The sequence below is a fragment of the Mastigoproctus giganteus genome, chromosome 14 (genome assembly GCF_048544385.1).
Source record: "Mastigoproctus giganteus isolate SK-2022 chromosome 14, ASM4854438v1, whole genome shotgun sequence".
Classification (NCBI taxonomy): Eukaryota; Metazoa; Arthropoda; class Arachnida; order Uropygi; family Thelyphonidae; genus Mastigoproctus; species Mastigoproctus giganteus.
This window is the reverse complement of record NC_143588.1, coordinates 64,145,741-64,166,296: the sequence shown is the minus strand read 5'-3', so window position 1 is coordinate 64,166,296 and position 20,556 is coordinate 64,145,741. Positions and strand designations below refer to the sequence as shown.

The 20,556-nt window shown below is 40.6% G+C and overlaps 1 protein-coding gene across 1 annotated transcript in view; it reads left to right on the top strand.

The window, feature by feature from the left end:
* Positions 1 to 18,543, top strand: part of LOC150075174 (uncharacterized) — a 60,922-nt gene extending 42,379 nt beyond the window's left edge. Inside the window, exon 2 of the mRNA XM_090388734.1 lies at positions 15,316 to 18,543. Coding sequence (XP_090244860.1) covers positions 16,063 to 18,438 — 2,376 coding nt within the window. The 5' untranslated portion in view covers positions 15,316 to 16,062 and the 3' untranslated portion in view covers positions 18,439 to 18,543. The remainder of the gene's footprint in view (positions 1 to 15,315) is intronic.
* The last annotated feature ends 2,013 nt before the right edge of the window (positions 18,544 to 20,556 follow it).

The following is a 20,556-nucleotide window of genomic DNA, read 5'->3' as shown; positions in this document are numbered from 1 at the left end:
TGCGTGATAAGAGAATGAGGGGTGGTGAAGGATTTATATCTCTACAATGAACAGGGTCCAATCATTTTAAATGATTGATTACAGATTGGAGATGCGTGGACAGTAAAGATGCGTCAGTGCACTGTCCTCCCCCCCAGGGAGAGAAGACATGAAGCCATTTACGGTAAATTAGTGTCGACTAGCAGTGTTCACGACCGAAGGGCCGGTCTGATGAATGTCCCCACGTACAATACAGCCCCTATTCATCCACGTTTATCTGGAGTACTGTAATGATGTCTTCAGATGAACTCATTTGTCTCCAAGAGCAGAATGGCCTCATTTTTGAATGCTTACTTCCAATGGTACTTGCATTAAGCGGTAATCTCGCTGATAGTTTGTGGGCGGCCTTCGGGGGATTCTATACGCGGTGGGGGGATATCCATACATGCATGCATGGTAGAGATGGCTATTTGAATATGCATTTCCCCGCTCGCTTCTTTACCGAAAAGAGATCGAACATCGCGGTGTTTTGGACGCTGTTCAAGTCTCCGAACCAGTCTCAACTTACAGCGGGCCTGTTACGGAATATTAGCTCATATTTCAAAAGAAGGATGTTTGTCATCTCATCCATTTCACTTATTTCTTTCTTTGACAATCCAAGCAGGCGACTGCACTTATCTTTCATCTACGACTTACGATAAATGATAAAAGAACATCTGCTGATCGAGATGGATTCACTTGTACGTTCAATCTAAATCAGCCTTCGTTCCAACCCATGTGTCATTGTGGCCACTGGATAAAGTCTGAAAAGTTCGTTAAATCTTCCATTGGTTTCTACAGAGACCATGGACTAGACATGTCGATTTTTATTTCATATATAAATCTATTTAAAATAAGCTTCGATTATCTTTTAGAAATTATTATTTATAATCTGAAACTTCAATAATATTAAGATAATTAAAAATAAAAGGGAAAAAAACGCAATTTTCAAAGAGCACCTTTCAATTTTTAATAATAATTAATAACTGATATCTGATGTGCTGTAAAAAATCACGAAGAATATTGGAATTCATTATGGGGAATGTAGATTTGCACTGCCCTACCATTAATATCCGGACACATGCATATCTACAAGTAATCTTTATTTATGACAGCCTCTAGTCTCAGTGGAACACTCACCGACGATTTTTTGTAAATGTCCTTCGATATATTTTCGGCCTTCAAAGCGACGACCCGTTCAGTTCAATTTTATGGGCACTCTCTCTCTCTCCTCACACGCACCCAACGATTCAGTTCATCCCAGCGGTTCTCTCTAGGATTGAGGTCAGAACTCTGGGCTGGCCAGTCCAACTTTTCGGCGCTCATGTCCTCACACAGTCTGTCACAACGTGAACAATATGATATGGAGCATTGGCTTGCTGATACATGTATGGGCCTTCCCCGACATGCTGCAACAACATAGGTAATGCATTATTGTCCAGGACTTCTAAATAGACCTCAGCAATCGTGATTTTGTCCAAAACAACCGATAGTCCCAGGAAAAACTATGAAAAACAGCTCCAGACCATCAACGCTGTCTGCAACAAACTTCATTGTCACAACGATCAAGTCCAGCAGGTAGCTTTCTGAGGTAATCCATATCACGCATCATCCTGCGCCCTGTAGTGGTGCTGGCGTGTCCCAATCGTCTCATTGAGAAGTTGTGTGTGCTTTTCTAAAGCTTCGTTGCTTCGCATCGAAAGTTGTTTTCCTTTCTTGTAGGACTCGTTCATTTGCAGAATATTTCTCTCCTTACAACTATCTTCACCCACTACTAAAAATGCAACAGTCCGTTGCATATTCAGTAGTGGATGAAGAATTGAATTCCAGTCGAGTGATCTCCTTTAGCGAATTTTGTCAAAAAATATAATTTTTTTAGGTTGGGCGATATTTTTCTCTGCTGTCCACGAAAGCAGAAAACTCCAGGGTCATTGAAGAATCATCTGAGTTAACTAACAAAGCAAGACCGGTCTTTTGAGATTTTCTGATTGAGGAGAAGGGTGCAGAACTGGGTCAATCCTCAACGCAGAGTGTTAACAAGCTCTGGTTTGGCTTATGAGTGCCTGGAAAGTGGTATGTTTAATTTCCTCGATAATGATGGTGGAGTGTGCTTCAAAGTGGTGAATGCCAGAAGTTTCCATTCTTGATTAATTGCTGTACTTTTCGGGGACATACACAAATCCTTCAATGAAATATCGAGATTTAAATCTGTTCTTCAATGACCCTGGAGTTTTCTGTTTTCGTGGACAGCAGAGAACAATATCGCCTCAATGATCTAATAATAAGAGGTACTCGTGAAATAATTCCAACTAGAGAAATTAAGTTAGCAACACACGGAACAAGATTGACAGATTTAAATCTCGATAAAATATGGAATAAATCCACAATCTAAAGAAAAAAAATAATTCGATGTCATTGTCCCAGTCTTTAACACCAATCTGGAGTCTTAAATGGGTGTTAAACGTCGTTCACTTTCTGAAGTGGCATTGTTCAAAGTTTTCCTATTTAAAAGCAAAAAAAAAAAGAATAGCTAATTTTTAAGAGCTAGAAGGATAAAGCTTTTTCTTCCCCACCTCTGGTTTTGCAAATTTCTGCGCTCGTTTGGCTGAGGATTCCACTGGCACCACTCCAAATGCGTGTTGGAGGAGTGATATAGTACAATGGACCCACAACCAGACGCTGTATGAGGTCATTAATGTGTGTACAAAAGATCCAGAACGTGTCAAGAGAGAGATTTTAAAGAGGGGACTACCTTTTTCCTTCGTCCTTAACTTTTTAGAAACGCCGTCATCAATCTTTGCATAGATCATTTTTCCCTACTTTTGAAACTGTCCTAGAAACCCCCCCTCGTACTTTCCCTCTATCATATTTCTACGACCTGTAAAGAAACTACACTCTCGTAATTTGTCAAACGTCCTTCTCGTGAAAGGATTTCGGGAAATGGTCTTTCGCACCACAAAGTACTTTTCTGCAGAAGGAAACCACTGGAGGCAGTTGATCACGACATTTCTCTCCCCCCCCCCCTTCCGCAAGATGGGCAAGTCATTATGCGGACCTAAATATCAGTCACTGACAGTGATTTTAATATCGCTGTCGGTTTCTGTTTTTTGCAATACATTGCCGACTTCCTCTTCGTGCACTTGTCCACCTCTCAGTAGCTTATTAGAAGATCAATCATGCGCAGATCTTATCGAGGGGCCCTCGCATGTCGAATCTATTTTAAGTTAAAGGTAAAATATTGACGCTTCGGTGGGAATTGCATTTTACACACTCCATCAGTTTTTTGTTGGCGAGGGGCCATAAAAACTATCCAAACCATCGCGCAGCTTTCTAAATAAGTCTAGCTTTGATGCGCATGCGCTCATTGAACCGAATATTAACATTAGTGCCAGAGGGAAATAGCCAGGTTCTCCGGCCAGCCAAAGAACCCCACTCAGCTACAACTTCATGAGAATGTCCATCTGATGGGCCTTGGTTAAGCTCATTGTGGCATTTGAGCCACAATGAGCTTAACCAAGCCACAATCAATGGGGATGACAATATTCCCCAATTTATGTGTCCCAGGCCTGATCTTGTGGATACCTTAACCACATACTTAACAAAATCCTCTCCCAGCAACCCTTTTCCCCTCTGCGGAGTCTCTACACAATAAAAACCCCTCCCCAAATCTCAAGAAGCCAATATCGACCTGCTCTTCAAGTCCCTTAATATTAAAATCGCTCTTAAGACCTGACATCATATACCATTCCAATGATCTAAAGATACTAACCCGAATCAATCCAAGAGACAAAGTGACAGATGGTAATACTCACATTAATGCAAATCTCAGCGACCTCGAAAACCATCTCAAATGCTTCACGCTCTTCATCAACGCATCAAAATAAGCCCAGATTATCTTCTCACTGAAAAATAATACAACACAGGACGTAGCTACTCTTGGAGGATCCCAGGTATTAAATGTGCTTGACTTAGGCATAGTCTTCGACCCAAAGTTACAATTTTACAATCACATAAAAAAACTTACCATTTCTTCAGCTGTCAATGAAGAAATGGTAAGAAAATACCATGAAATGTCTTCGATCACAAGAACTTGTTCAAGTTCTCTGTTCCAGTAATATTGCAAAGACAGCTGTCACTGAAATACTGGTAAGGAAACATCACGAAACATTTGACACCATTATGTACATCCAATTCTGAAATAAACATAACACCAATATAGGTTGAGTGGACCATTTTTATTCGAGCAGGTTCCAGCTCAATGTCCAATGACGTGTACCGTGACAGCCGAACATTACAGCGATCTTCTCCCTCATTGTGCGAGGGAGAAGATTTTTGGGACCAAGGATATTTGGAAGCAACTGTTTTTCTACAGGATGGAACTTGTGCACATTGGTTGGCTATAACTCAGCTGCTTCACGACATGTCTAATGATGACCACATCATTTCCTATCAATCCTCGATGGGAAATCGTTTTGTCAGTTTTAGGGCCTGCCGAATTCATTCATAATTTACAAGTCGTGTTGGTAGAACAGGTAGTTTCTTATTTATGATATCAAGTAGAGTTAAGAAATTCCCATGCAGTCCTGGGAGAATCATATCAATATGGTCAATGAGCCTCCATTGGAAAAGCGGTTTACCAACAGAGCCGTGGAAAAATTAAATTTAATTTTAAATTTGGTTCAGATAGTTTCTCTCTGCTGGCCCATCTCTTTGTCCCTCCCCAAATGTGTGTTCATTTATTTTAATTGTTCAATCTCCTGGTAACAGAAATAAGAATTAATTGGGGTGGAGACTCCAGAAAAGTGAATCACTTGCACACCTGTACAACTGATCGATTTTTCTCCAGTCTCTACCCTACTAGAGCTCCAGTTACTTGCGTTAATCCCCATGATAGACAAGGGAATTAACCACGATTTCCAAAGTCACTTAAGTCAGATGGTAGTTCGGAGAACCGATGACGTCACTCACAAAAACCAAACGATTTTACATCGCCATTTTGAAGATGAGAATTTTGTGTTTTAATCCTTAAAATATCAAAGCGTTAAAAAATTTTAAATATTATAAATAATATGTATATTGCTTCATTCAAATAATACGAATAATATATATTATTTTAGATTATTTAAAAATAATTTATATATTTATTTTAAATCTGTACTTTTAAAAGATAATATTAAGATCTCGTATCAGGCAGTAGGCTATCATCAGACCCTAGAAAAAGATTAGAGGTCAGTTTTTGAATACACGAAGCTCATCCCCTTCCAAGAGAAACTAAAGCATACCTTCTCTCTAGGGTGGAAGGTTCGATCTCGGTATGCCCTTCCGTATTAATTTTGTTCGATACCGCTCAATGGATCAATTGACTTCACGTTTGTCTCGTGTTTGTGAGCTCCCTTTTTCAGGAATATCATTTACGCCGCTTACCTGAACACATTCATCAAAACAAGATTTGGCTTTCACGCTGGACCCGAATCTACGTTTGTTCCTCGCGGCTTGAGGCCCCATCTTCGGCCCTTAATTCTGCAGGTTCTATAATAGTCGGTGAGCGATGAGTCCGGACTGGTGCTCTCAGAATCAATTATTTGGCGACTGGCATATGGACGTCATAGATCACAGCCGCAATAACGGGATATTTGCCTAGAACAATGTAAACAATTACGAGTATCCATATTGGAGTCAACTGTGGTACTTCACACGAATCTGGAATGCCACCGGGCAAAATCGCCATCAGACCGCTACATTTAACAGTGGAGACAGTTGCTAGGTTGAAGTTCTACTTTTAGAAACGAAAACAGCGATCCATTTATCGAAATTCCAGTAAATATTAATGGCAAATCCACCGCTGTTAGAGAAGCCAAATATTCACAAGTTAATCAGTTTCTGTAATCGAAAACTGCAGTCGGATGCGTGACAAGGGAGGAAGAAATATAGTTACAAAATGCCTGCGATTCTAGAGACACATAATTAACGTGCGCTAACAAATTATCTGCCCAAAATACGAATTCCTCAGGCCGTGCGCAGCCTTCCACGATCTTTAAATACCTTTCCATATTCACCGCTTTCCTCTTCGTACGTTTGTCTCAGCGATGTCTTCTCTTCATTTTGTCACTTTTTGTCTCTCTCGTCTCAGTTTATTGCGTTCAGCCAAACCAAGCTGTTTACTTAACTCAACTAATCTTCCCGGATTCCTCGTCTAAGACGTTTGTTTTCTTAGCTCCATTTCTTCCTTACAAAGCACGCTCTGAACAGCAGTCCCTCTTCTTTATTACCAGCTTTAATTAACTCACACTATTCGCGATTTCGGCTGCTAGAATTTATTTCTATTACTACTTTATTTTTATCGCCGATTCGGGGAAAACAAAGAAAAGTCCCTTTTTCACCATTAAGGTTTCACAGTTCAGTCTTTCCGTTTTTCTTCCATCCTTTGATCCGAAAGAGAAAAATAAATAAATAAATAACACGTTAAGGGGCTACGTTCTAAGAAGTGAAAGTTATCTTGATTACAGTCCAACTTGACTTCGGTAAACATTGGATATTACATCAGTTTGAGTTTAAATTGGAAATGAAACTGGTGGATGAAGTGATTCCTGAGCATATTAATAACATCAGTTAATTAAAGATGCTTTTTGGTCTAGCCAGTTTCTTACAATTATATTTTGTCGGCAATAATTGATTCTGCTCACCACTCAACGTGTCCACTTGACCATCTCAGCCAAAGACCTTCTATTTTACAATAATTACAACGAAGATACTGCTGAAATCTTATTAAATGTTGCATTTTTTCCAACCCTTGGGTTTTCTTCCAGTTCAAACGTGTGGTACATGTTCTAAATACCATATGGTAACCTTCCACCACTCTAGATTATCCAAATGTTTTTCGAGACAGAAAGAGGAAACCTAATTAGACGCCTGATTAAATCTAATAAAGATGCTCAATTACCTCGAAATCGATTCTGAAACTCTACACAAGAAAATCATAGAAAAAATTCGTACATCCAGATATAAAGGAATAAAATAAGGGGATTGCTCCTATGTCTGGATGTCTCCATTTCTCCATCTTACACAGACACCGTTAGAAGAGAGAATTTTTGTGCTGAATATATCTTTAAAATTAGGTATAATTCAAGCTAATTTTTAATTATTCATCCATTATTAATTAAAACCATTTTAAATCGTATGTAATATAATGTTTTAATCACATTTATGGCTATGGTTTCCTAGCCAGTAGTTCAATATTAAATTATAATCTCCATTTTTAAAATCTATTTCATATCTTAGTACGCAACCATCCCCCAAGTTATAGGCTGTACCCGGGGTGTCTCTAAAAGTTAACAAACTTATAATAATAATAACAACAACGCGTGCACACACAAGCACCTAGCAGAGCAGTTCGTCCGAATGATAAGGCGCTCCTAGACGATCCCACAGTATCTGACTCAAGGAATCGCCGACCTGAAGGCTAAAGACAAAGATACCAGAAACCCGGCAAAGTATAGACTGATCATGGATCTCCCAACGAAGTACAAAATCCTGATTACCTGCATGTTCAGGACGATATCAGACCACTTGGAGAACCAGACCATCATGGTCGAGCAGCAGAAGGGATGTAAGCAGATGGACAAAGAATGCATGGAGAAATTGACCATTGATCTGGCAGCTATGGAAGAAGAATATAAGAAGCACTGCAACCTGTACACGGCCTTCATCGACTACTTCAAGGACTTCGACTCCGTGCTTCATATCTGGCTGCCAGAGACGCTGAATATTTACAAAGTCAATGCAACACTGGCACACTTCCTAGAAGCAACCATGAAGAAATGGAGGACCACCATCAAGAATTGGAAACATCACGACCTAGCTGATCCCCATCAGGAGAGGAATCTTCCGGAGAGATGCCCTGAACACGCTGCGGTTCTGTCTAATGCTCAATCCGCTATCCACCATGCTTAATATCAGCAAGTACAATTATGCCCTTCAGGAAGGGAGGAGGAAGCTGTAAACCCTCTATCACCTGATGAACATGGACTAAATCAAGCTCTATATGGCAACCGAGAAGAAACTCCAACAGGTACCCCGGAACACCGAAGAGTTCACCGCTGACATCAAGATGAAATTCGGACTAAACAAATGCAAAACCTACGGATTGCCTTAAGGGAAAACTAGTCGGACGAAACTACGAGGTGAAGACGGATAAACAGAGTGAGAGACCTACAAGTATGTGGGGATGATGCAAGTTAACATCTAGAACACACGTAGGTCATGGTCCGCCTCACAGACAAATACCATCAGAGATTCAGAAGCCTACTAAAAGACTAAACGGAGGGAACAGTCAAAGCCGTAAACACCTACCGTACTCTTACGGAATCAGAAAGTGGACTAACACTGAACTAGAAGAGATCACGAGAAAGACCAGCACAATGATGAAGGACAGCCACCAATACTATCTGGAGGCGGACGTTGGGAGACTGACCACAGCCCGGAAAGAAAGGGGGAGGGGTTTCACAGACCTCATCAAACAACAGAATAAAGCGACTGAGAACCTGCAGGATTACTTCAAAAAAAAAAAAAAAATGCACCACTCTACCAGACCATAAGAAAGAGAGACAAGCGGCACACCCCCATTCAACCTCAACGGGAAGACTTCACCCACGCAGACGGAAGAAACGAAAACAAAAAGATGGATGAAATGAGCACACCATGGCAAGCAGTACAATGACCTCCATCAAGACTGCATAGAGATAAGGAAGCTTCCAACGCATGGCTCACCAGCTTGACGCTCTTCTCCGAGACCGAAGCATTCATGCTCGCCATCCAAGGTCACGCCAGGAACTATAGAAAATACATCGCCGAGGGCTAATAACAGACGACAGATGTCAACGATGATTCCTTGTTCCAGAAACATTCCAGCACATGAAACTAGCAAAGAAATATCAGTTGATCAAAGAAAGTGTACCGTATTAAAAGCATGAACCTCAGTTATCGTTATAGGATTTTAAGCGCATCACAAACTTAGGCAATATTGCGCCATATATATTATGTCTGAAAATTACGTGTGCCCTGTAGTCGATTTGCTGTTTGCTGGAAAAAAAAAACAGATTTTCCAGGAGAAAAAACCATGCTACTCTCTCTTGAGACAGACTAACTCAACCACGTTGTGAAAAAGGCCCCTAAAAATTCCTCGTGTCATTGATGGGATTCAAACTCAGGTCTTTTTCCACTCAGTGGAAAGGACGGTGATTAACGCCAAATGGAGGTCCATCAGGCAATACTAGAGACCTCTACGCGCAAGTTATAGTGGGACCGTGCAATAAGAATGGACAAGATGATCCCGCACAAGAGAACAGACATAACCCTCATCAACAAGAAGGAAATGGCCACCTACCTGATTGACATATCGGTGCCCAACAACAACAACCTCTAGAAAACCTAAAAGGAAAAGATCAGGAAGTACACAGACCTATGACAGGAAGTCAAAGAGATGTGGCATATGGAATTAGTAACGACCATCCCGATCACCGTGTCAACCACCGGTATGGTGCCCAAGAGCCTTCATAAGAACTTAGTAGCAAGAGGGCTCCCAGAGAACAACTATATTGGACTCCAGTAAGCTGTGATCCTGAACAACTTTAGAACAATCAGAGAGTTCCTCGACTGGACATAACAATAACCCCAAAATGTACGCAGTTATGTCCAAAAAATAAGTAGTAATAAATTAATTTTGGACACCAGTGTACTCAAGTTAGAGAACAAGCAGGTGTAGTTGAAAGGGCCTATTGAAGTTTGAAGAACTAGAAAATGGGAAAGATCTGAAGTCTACTTCTTTTATATATCGTGTTTCAGAACCTCTTTAAATATAATTGAATGTTTCTTTGACTAGAAACGAACTCTTGTGATGTCTTGCCAGTTTCTTAGGGTATTGTTCTACTCTGCACAATGGTGTCAACACTTCTTTCCTTGTTAAGATACTAATTAATTTTTTTTTTCCGTTTTAATGCTTTATCTTTAAAGAGTCAACAAAAAAACTGAAAGTAAGCCCTAATAGGATTTCCTACTCGAGTTTTCCCGAGAAGACTTAAGATAATTGCTGATTAAAGATAGTAATTGAAACTATTATTCCAGGGTGTCAAGGGACAATATTTATTGTTAACTGAGAGAGGAAAATTGGCTTTGAATGTCATGGCTATAACGCTGTTAGAAAGTTTATTTTAAAAAAACGAAATTATTTTTATAAATATACAAAATAAAAACAAAACACTGCAATTTTCCCATTATAATAATAAAAAAATTCTTAAGGGTTCGTCTACAAAAGAGGACAGGATTTTGGTCCCGGATGCTTACAAATTTTGAACAAAGAGTGAAAAGTCTGAAGGAAGTCTCTTTGGACCCCACATTCCCCTCAGGATATAAAAACCTCTATAAAATGACAATCCATTAAGCTAATTAAGAACTCCTTTGGTCCTTCTTAAGATTTTTCTTGATTAATCATTTGTTCTTCTTCATCTCCTTGTTTTCCCTCTTCTTTCCTTTTCTGTCTTGCCAACTTTCTACAAAGATACACCGAGAAAGACCCTAACAAAATTACAGGGCATTTGTGGTGCCATCTGATGGAAGATCCTAAAGAAATTACTTTTATCATCTGGGGATGATCAATGCTTTCTCCACGAACTATTTAAAGAGCGATTCACTAAATACTTTGAGGAGTTATTTTCTATAATGGGTAGAATTAAAAGGAATATGGCGTTCATTTGTAGGTTATTAAAGTAGTACGAATATAAACTTAAATCCCCTGTCGAAATTTCTATGTTACTGCAGTAGCTGTAAATTAGTCAATAATTATACGGGTTCATTTAATAAGGCTGTAAGTGGACGCATCTGGTAAGAGTTAATTGCACGCGGATACGACACTGCCTGACACACACATCAGCGCACCGACACACCCCATCAAGAAGTAAGTGAGGCAATTAAAGACTGAAATAGAAACAGATAATGATGCTGAGCTTGGCACGCATTAGAGGCAACGGAATGATGCAGGACAAGCAGCAAAACCCTTCGGTCCACTACATCACTGATTACTTCCTGAGTCTCGGTGGACTGCTGTACAAGAAGCCAAGATTGGACGGTATGCACATAATAGCGACCTTGGACAATCCAAAATGGAAAAGGAGCAATCCAGAATTGGTGAAAAATTACGAAAACTTTGAAAAGTACATTTCACAGAAATTGCAAGAGACACTTGAAACGTTGGAACTCCAGAATCCAATTTTAAAATGATAATTTAGTTTTAAAAGGCCGTTTAAGTGGGATTAGAAATAAATTAATCCATTTATGAAGTAAGAATGAAATTACCAAAATCGGGGTGCAAACAAAAGAAAATAAATATGACTTATGTCACGATGTATTAACATCCTCATTGAATATTGACATATTTACTGTACTGCCATCTTCTGTCGATTTGAGTAACTATAAAGAAATCTATTTTCTTCACTGAAGACGTTTAAGAGAGAAAAACATTCGAAAATAGCTCAGAAAACAAATCCAAGGGATTACGACTTGCATATTTAAAAGACAGTTTTTTCAATAAAAAATTAAACACCCACAAAACAACGGAAATAGTTAATTAAGTTATTAATTAGTTAGTTAATAGCTAAGCTAATATCCCTCTTCTTTTCAAAATCAGTGGAGGATTATTTCCTTTCGTTAACATTCTCTTTTTATATTTATATATTTTTGGTGTAACATTGTATAGTATTTTTATAAAATATATTATTATTTTTATAAGTACGTCATCGTTTTATTTCGAAAACGATGACGTACTTGTGACGTAATAGAATGAATAAATTTTGTACAAGAGACTGGTATTGTTTTGATTTATTACCTAAGCTTAAAAGAAACGAAACTGTATTAATTAAAAATAAATAAATATTTCACTAGTGATAAAGCTAATCAAAGAAATCATGGCCCAGAAAGTTCATATACCTTTTAGCAATTTATATTTTAATGTTTTAAATTATAATTTTAATGATAGTTGTAATTTTGTGTAAACTAAAGCAAAAACAAACAAATTAGTACAGAAGCTTTCAAGTCAAGGATTCATCAGCTTCATACGTTATTACGAAAACAGATTAAATTACGTTGTAAAACAGCGACATCTATCGGATTTTTAACTACTGAACAGACAAATTATCTGGTTGAATGCTTTATAAAACAGAATAAAATTTGTTTATGAATTAAAGTTAAAGACACTAACCATTTTTTTTATTACTAAAACAGTTAAAAGAAGGATATGAATGTTATTCATCATTAATACCTCATTGCTTGTACATTCGTATAATATTAGTTAAAAGAACACTTGATCAAAGTATGCCAAGCTGCCCTTAATGATTCTGAGCAGGCTGATTAATTCTAGATCGACTCGTGGGTAGCACAGTGGATATAAACACCGTCATCTCCACACCGGGTGGAAAATGCAAGGGTTCGAATTCAGTCAGTGATGAGATCTTTTACGGGCTTTATTCACAACTTGGGAATGGATGTAGATTTACTTGAGCGTGTACAGAGAAGGGCAACAAGATTGGTGAGGGGAATGAAGGGATCCTCTTACCAAGAGAGGCTTAAGTTCTGCAAATTGCAGTGGCTGGAGACTAGGCACCTGCGCGGTGATCTGATTGAGGTGTATAAGGCCTTGAATGGGTTGAGCACGCTGAATTCTGATGGGATCCTTCCACTTGTTCAGATTACGAACCTAAGGGGGCATAAATTCAAATTGAGGAAAGACAAATGTAGAATAGATGTGCGGAAATTTGCGTTTAGCCACGGGTGGTTAATTGCTGGAACAAACTTCCATCTGTCGTTGTGGAAGTTGATAGGTTGAATAAATTTAAGGAGGAACTGGACAGGCATTTGGAGGGAATGGTGTGATTTTTTTTTTTTTTTTGGCTGATGCTGCATAAGCTCATACACTTGCTTTCTTGCATCAAATGCCACTGCTACTACTACTACTACTTGGCTGAGTTAGTCGGCCTCAGGCAGGGGTAGCGTGATCTTTCCTCCCGGAAACTCCGGCTTTTTGTCCAACAAACAGAAAATCTACCACAGAACACAAGCAATTTACTCGGAGGAATACTGTCTTAGTTGATGATACTACTAAAATCCTACTATAACATCAAGTAGCGGCTATAATCTATGCACACTATAGATTTCCAGGACAAGAAGAGGGAAGTCATTCGGTTCGACTGTCGATTTATTGGACAGGACTTTAATAAGTTCACCCGCTTTAACGATACTTCTCCAAACAGAATCCTGTGAATTGGAGCATCTTGGTCGAAAGGCTGAGGTATATTGAAAGCATTTGCAATTGAGAGCAATCAGTACTTTAACAAAGACTTCAGAATTTTTAATTTTCTTGCCAACGATTCTTAGTATGCTTACTTTACAGATTTCAAGAATATTGTTCGCTTTTTCCCCCCTTGAAATCAATAAGATGTAACTGCGGCCGAGTCCTCTTCCATCGCCTGTTTTATTTCTTCTTGAAGGCTTCTAATTTTATAATGTTTTTGAACAAGGGGTTTTGTTCCAGGATTAATGTGGATACACTTGGATGTCCACCTCCTTTCCATCTTTGGATTAACTTATTGCAGAGAGCTTCCTCAGTGGTTTGGCTATCAATGGTTTCAATCACACCCAGGTGAGGTAGCTAAGTACAACGAGGGCTATTTAGCCACTGTCCGTTTTTAAAAGGTGATTAAACAGTAGATAAACCTTTTGGAGATGATCATTTTTCATCTCTAAAAGGTTAATCTATCCACTAGTTAAAAAACAATGTTTAGCGTTACCAGACATTTCTCAAAACCGACAAAGTCTGATAATCCTAAACATAGATTTTAACATGTTATTTTCTTGATTTTCTTGTTTATGAACAAGAACCACTAGTAAGCATGTGTGTGCGTTAAGTTCCAAAGCAAGTAAGGCTATGAGGCAACAGTATGTCAATGTCATTTTCTGTGGCCGGCTTTGCCTTTTCGCTGCATGAAAAACTGATTTTTCAAGAAGGAAACCGTGCAACCCTACTCTTTATGAGATTAGAACCAGAGCCGTTTAACCACAATGTGTTTACTATTGGTTTTTAAGTGTATCGACAACTTAGACGCCATTGTGTATTATGTCTATATAAATATGGTTGCTGTAGAGCTTCAGCCGCATCAGAAATTTAGGCCATATTGCTCCATATATAATATATCTGTAAATTGCGTGTGTTCTGCGGTCGATTTTCCTGTTTGTTGGACGAAAAACCTGTTTCAGGGATAAAAAAACATGCAGCCGCTTCTGAGACCGACTAACTCAACCCATAAGAATTCCTCACGTTTTGAGGATGAACATGATTGAACCTGAACAGCTGTTCAGAGAAATAGTAATCACCGACAAGCTGAAACTCCAAAATATTTTAAAATATTAAAAATTAAGTTTAAAATTTTTGATAAAAACCTACGTTTTATAATTAATTACAAATTTACAATTACAAATACACTCATGAGCCAAAATATTATGAACCACCCTCTCTCCACGAGCGGACGCATCCCACAGCGCTTAGAAGTGACGTCACCTACCAGTGCAGCTAGTTTGGTTTGGTTGTTTGGATTTTAATGGCACATCAGCAACTAGGGCTATAATGAGCCAAAACCACTAGTGCAGCGTATATAATTAAGGCATGGTAGTGCCTGTCAGTTCATCAGCACGAAGCTCGTGAAGTGGAGGAAGGGAAGAAGCTAATGAAGTTTGAACGCGGAATGATTTGCGGTGCTAGGAAGCCGGAGATCAGCATCTCAGCAACCACAATTGCCCCGTATCACAAGGTCCGCATTTTGCAGAGTGGCTCGGGGGATCATGTCCAAGTATTTCGTGTGCTCCCTGGGTGCCAAATTTTTCCGACATCAGTCCCATACAACATTTGTGGGATGCAGTAGAATGCAGCATTCTTACTCCACGCCAGTGCCTCGCTCTTTTGCAAACTACGGGATGTCCTTCTGTCCAGCTGGTTTAGGATACCCGAAGACACCTTCTGTGGACTCGTGGAGTCGATGCCACGCCAAGTTCAAGCAGTTATCACTGCGAAGGGCAGCTCAACACGCCATCAGATAGGTGATCATAATGATTTGGCTCATGTTTGGTCACTGCTATGAACTAATTGTTGAAGTACAGGTTAAATTATGTACAAATGTTTAATGCTCTTTAGTTAAAAGAAATGATTGGTAAATGAAATGGATTTTAACAAAAGTAACTTCTTTCATTTCTATATTTTAGGTCGCCCGGAAAGTGAAGGCTTTGGTCTCGACTCTCCCTTGTTTCTACCATTAAAAGGAATTCCATCTGTCGCTGTCTGCCGTGTTTCCTAAATATAGAGGGAGGCTGGAGATTCATCTTTTTTTTATTTACATTAATACTTCGATATGGTCGGCATTTAAAAAGTTAGTCGCATTGAACTCGAAATTCACCTTCCAACCATGAGGGCACAAATAACTCAGTGATGAGACACTGACATCAGCTAATAAACCGGAGTAATGAGAAACTCAACTCAACTCATCATGAAGTGGGAAAATAAACCAAGCAAAAGCTACACCAGAATTGCATGTAATGACGGTCAAAACCCGTTCTCAAAGTATGTCAAGGGAATGACCTCAAAATCTTCAATTAGCGATAGCAGGGGTGTGCAGTAAGTAGTTCCTGTTGATAAGCAGTCCAAGCGGTCTTCCCGCAGGAAGCTATAACGTATACAGACCTTTGGTGGTCGCATTGAAGAAACTCTGCATCGAATAGGAAATGGCCTGAAACTCAAGGTCGGCTGAAATACAAAATGTGATTGTTCTGCTTTCATCAATCCACTATGGATGTAGGTGGGTGTGTGGGAACTGAAGTGGGACAAAGATGAAACAATAATCCCTCCCCCCCCCAAATTCCGGGACCCAGGAAAATGGCCACAAACAAACACCTCAAGATGCCTTCTCTGTGGTGACTCCTAGCTTTGTGTTGGCCCTGTTGATTCAATTGGGGATGGCTCTATCATGGAGTGTGTTTTCCTGGATTGTAGTTTTTCCTGTTCTCAGCGCAGCCGGGTGCTCAACTTCGTGCTATTGCGACGAGCAAGGCGAATATGCCAGTTGTGTGGGAGATGGTGTTTGGGACAGTCTTCCAGCCATTCCGAGAACGGTTATTCGTCTTGAACTCCGGAACTATGTGGTTAAATCGTTGTCTTCCCAACATCTTCAAGGGTTGGAGGAACTCCAGGAATTAAAATTACAACAGACTCAAATAGAGATCATTGAAAACGGAACCTTTGAGAAATTTCCAAGGCTTGAAAGATTAGATCTGAGCCAGAACATGCTCCAGGATCTGACACCCGCTATATTTCAAGGTCTGGAGAGCCTTCGCGTGTTAGAACTTTCTTCAAATCTTCTGGTCAGCATTGATGTAGCTTTTGGCGAGCTCAAAAATTTAGAACAACTGAATCTACGAGACAATCATATTCCTTTCTTAACAGCCAGCACTTTTGCTGGACTGCAAAAAGTCCAGTATCTTAATTTGGACTCTAATACCATCCGCTCTGTAGAGGTCGGAACTTTTCAGTACCTCACCAACTTAGCCCATCTGATCATCAGTAATAATCCACTAACATCTTTATCCAGATTGGATTTCTTCGGATCTCGTCTTCAGTTCATCGACATGTCCCTCTTGGGACTATCTAGAGTTCCCCAAAGCCTTACGAAGTTCGTGCGTGACCTTCGACTTGCCAAAAATAATTTAACCCGCATCAGTGCAGGGGACTTCGACAGCTACCCATATCTGGGACTGCTGGTTCTAGACGACAACTGTATCTACGAAGTGGAGAATGATGCCCTAGGGAGGCAAGAATACCTCGTGCGACTGTGGCTAAATGGAAACTGTCTAACCAGCGTCCCGCGTAACCTTCCCCCAAGTCTGCAGGCTCTGTACATGGAGGAGAATAAACTGACCAGAATATCTCCTTACAATTTCAGGGGTCTGGTACGCCTCGAACAACTCTTCCTTCAGCGTAATGATATTCGGGAACTTTCACTATGTGCCTTCTGCGATCTCGTGGGTCTCAAGACGCTCCACCTGCAGGCTAATCGCATTGAAAACTTGACGGAAGGCGTCTTTGCCAACCTCACAAAACTGGAGACTCTAGACCTCTCCCAGAATATACTGAAAACCATTGAAGCCCGTTCTCTGTATGGACTCAGTCGGCTAAAGACTTTGCAGGTTTCTCGGATAGCGACCAACATCCGAATCGACGAATCTGCACTCGACCCACTGGAAAACTTGCAACTTCTGGAAGCGTACGACAGCGTCCGACTGGTGTACCAGATTCTGACTTCGACCAGGATGCTACACAGTCTAAGAAAACTGCAGGAGTTGAATGTGATGAGAAACAAATTAGTAAAGCTAAGGTCGGATTTTCCTTCCTTCTTCCCAGTTCTCAAAGTGATCAAACTGAGTGGCAATCTGTGGCACTGCGACAGTGGCATTCTGTGGCTCACCTCCTGGATCCGTGTGCCAACGCTACAATTTGATAACAGCCACAACATTCGCTGTGCCTCACCAGAGAGACTCCAATTCAAGCCGGTGATGACCCTCACCGAAGAAGACGTCAAAATCCCTCAGACAGTAACCATGACTGTCGACTTCAGCGAACTCCCGCTAGGTGTCGCTACAGGGGTTGTGACGTCCACTGTACCTACGCTACCTATGGAAACGCACGCCTCTACCCTTCTGTACACCGCAGATTATTCAACGGAAAGCGAAACGAACGAGCATCTGAGTGATACGACCACGGACAGTACTCGGGGACGGACGTTCCGACACATCCCCACGAACGTTAGCGTTCAGTACGACAGCCTGTCGAACTTCTTCAATGAAACGAGCAGCGAGGAGACGCATTCGGAAAATCGAAGCCAGGTGGAGACCACCCCTCAGAGGCGAATATCTCTGCACGCTGCTAACGAGGGTTACGAAACGTCAACCGCCTCCCAGAGGTGGGTGGAAACTACGACAGTAGTTCTGGCGACGACCCTAGCAGGCGGGTCGGTGCTGATCGTCGTTGGCTTCTTCACCTTATTCTCGGTGTTCAGGTGTAAGTACAGGTATCGACCCATGAAGCACCGGCAGGTGAGGCGCAGCAGTAGCGTCTCCTATTTTCCCCAACAGGACGAGGTGTCGATCGTCACCTTGACCGAAGGGACCGTAGGCGTTCGCACTCACAATCACCACGGGCTCGGCAACAAACTGTATTATATCATGGAGAGCGGAGACGGCGCGGACTGTACAAAAGACTCGTCCCGAGATCCTCAACTCCAAGAACTTCTGCCTCGTAACCATGACAACATGACGGGAAATTTTGATATCAACTGAACAGACGGGCGGTGATTTTTCCCTCCCGCACCTTTTGTACCTACACACACTTCACGAAGAGAGAGTAAAGAAACTATTTGTCTGAATATAAAAGTCTTTTATTAAGATGTTTCGAATGGTTCTTTCAGCAGCTGGCGTTGAACACATTTGACAAAACCTCACATTAACGTTTATTATCAAACATAGAAATATATTTTATTTATTTAAATTAGAAATTATTTGCATAATACGCTGTATTCGTGATAAACCAGTCTCCTATAGTTTTAATATCATATTATGAAGGCATCTTCACTACGAGTTGCCTTGGAATAACACAACTCTAAATAAAACGCACTGCTGCGGTTGAGAAATATATTTGTTATTTAATTACTAGAGAGTTTCACCCTCTCCTCCTGCTCGCTCCTTTTGATAAAATAAAATACAAAAGCTTTCGACACTGTGTGTGTCTCTTCCCCAGCTATGAATACATAAATATGTGATATATGGAAATCAAGAATGGTACCGCGTGGTCATTCTAGAAAAACAAAAGCGCGTGCACGTGATTTATCTAGCATGGCCACGCTTAAACTAAAATAACGAGCGCCAAACCTATTATTTTAATTTTAATTAATTTAATCTAACTTTTAATTAATAATAAAAAATTACCACCATTAAATTTTGTCTTGAAAAAACTACTGCAATGATGTCTTAGTAATTACATATTTGAGTATGTGCGGTGGCAATTACTTATTGTGTTGCGTGCTTATCAATTTTCTTTTTCACCGGGGGGGGGGGTTAGTTGGCTTGATTGCATTACTGGAGAATCTGTTCCACACAAACCTACTGAACCATGGATTCTCCTGGGAGGAAATTAAGGCTGAGACCACTTTTAGGTCTGAGTCCCAGAGGGGACTTTGTATCCCAACCTAAATACCTGCGGATGATGCAAATAAATGGGCAAAAGTCCCGTGCAGTTGCAGATGGAATACGCCAAGTCGCTGAGGAGCATTCAATTGATGTTTTTCTGATTCAGGAGCCAATATGCTGCTAGAATACAACCTCTAAAATTACTAGCTTTTCTTTACATACTCGGGTCATTCAACCTGTCCCAGTGAACCTTAAAACATGTATAGAAGTCTTAAATAGAGATCTCAATGTCCTGGTTGCCCAGGGCCTCTTCAATCAGTTCTCCACCTACATCACTCTACAGTCCTCCCTCAGGGGCCATCAATGAAACACTAAACTTTTTGGAATTCGCCCTGAATTTTATTGGCCCTAAACAACTCCTGGTTGCATCTGACTTGAATACAAAATCCCGTTTCTGGCACAGTGCCGTTGCCGATGGCCAGCTTCTTGAGGACTTTATCGTCGGTCAAAATCTTATTACCCATAACCAACCTAGCCAGTTCACTACGTACTCTAGCTCCACTGATGAATCTAATATTGACTTAACCCTCTATACTAAGGACCTATGTCAGTAGATTAGCTGCTGGGGCGTAACTCCAGATCTGACTGTTAGAGGCCATAGAGGCATACTGTTCCATCTTGACTTGGTTCCACAGAGAAACAACAACGGAGCAAGGACAACTGACTTCGTCAGATTCTCTTCGAGAAACGTCAATTGGGAAGCATTTTACAGCTCCATAGAACTAGACTTTCCAACAACAGACCCATCTCAGATGGACTCGCTAAATGCAGAGGACTTAACTACCATACACAGCACTCCATACACAGAGCCTCGTACAGGTCCTCAAGGAAGAAGATGTTCCGCCCGGCAATCTGTCCCTGGTGGACCTGGGAACTCTTTGAAAGTTGATCCACATTGCACGCAGGAACTACCAGCAACATTGTGATTGACCAGCCCCCGATGTCGAACGCCTTCCTAGGGATTATATCGCCAAAAAGCATGAGTATACCAAGGCAATTGCAGCTAGAAAGAGAGAAACTTGGGCAAATTTCGTAAAAGAAACCATGGGGTATTGTGTATAAGAGAGGAAACCTTCTCCCCGGAAATATTCGGCACTGTTTCAGTAGACGCTCAGGAAATTAAGTGTTGGCAGGATTCCGCCAACCTTATTCTAGACAATTTGTTTCTACCTGATGACGTCTCTGAGGATCACCCAGAACATTCAGCAATTA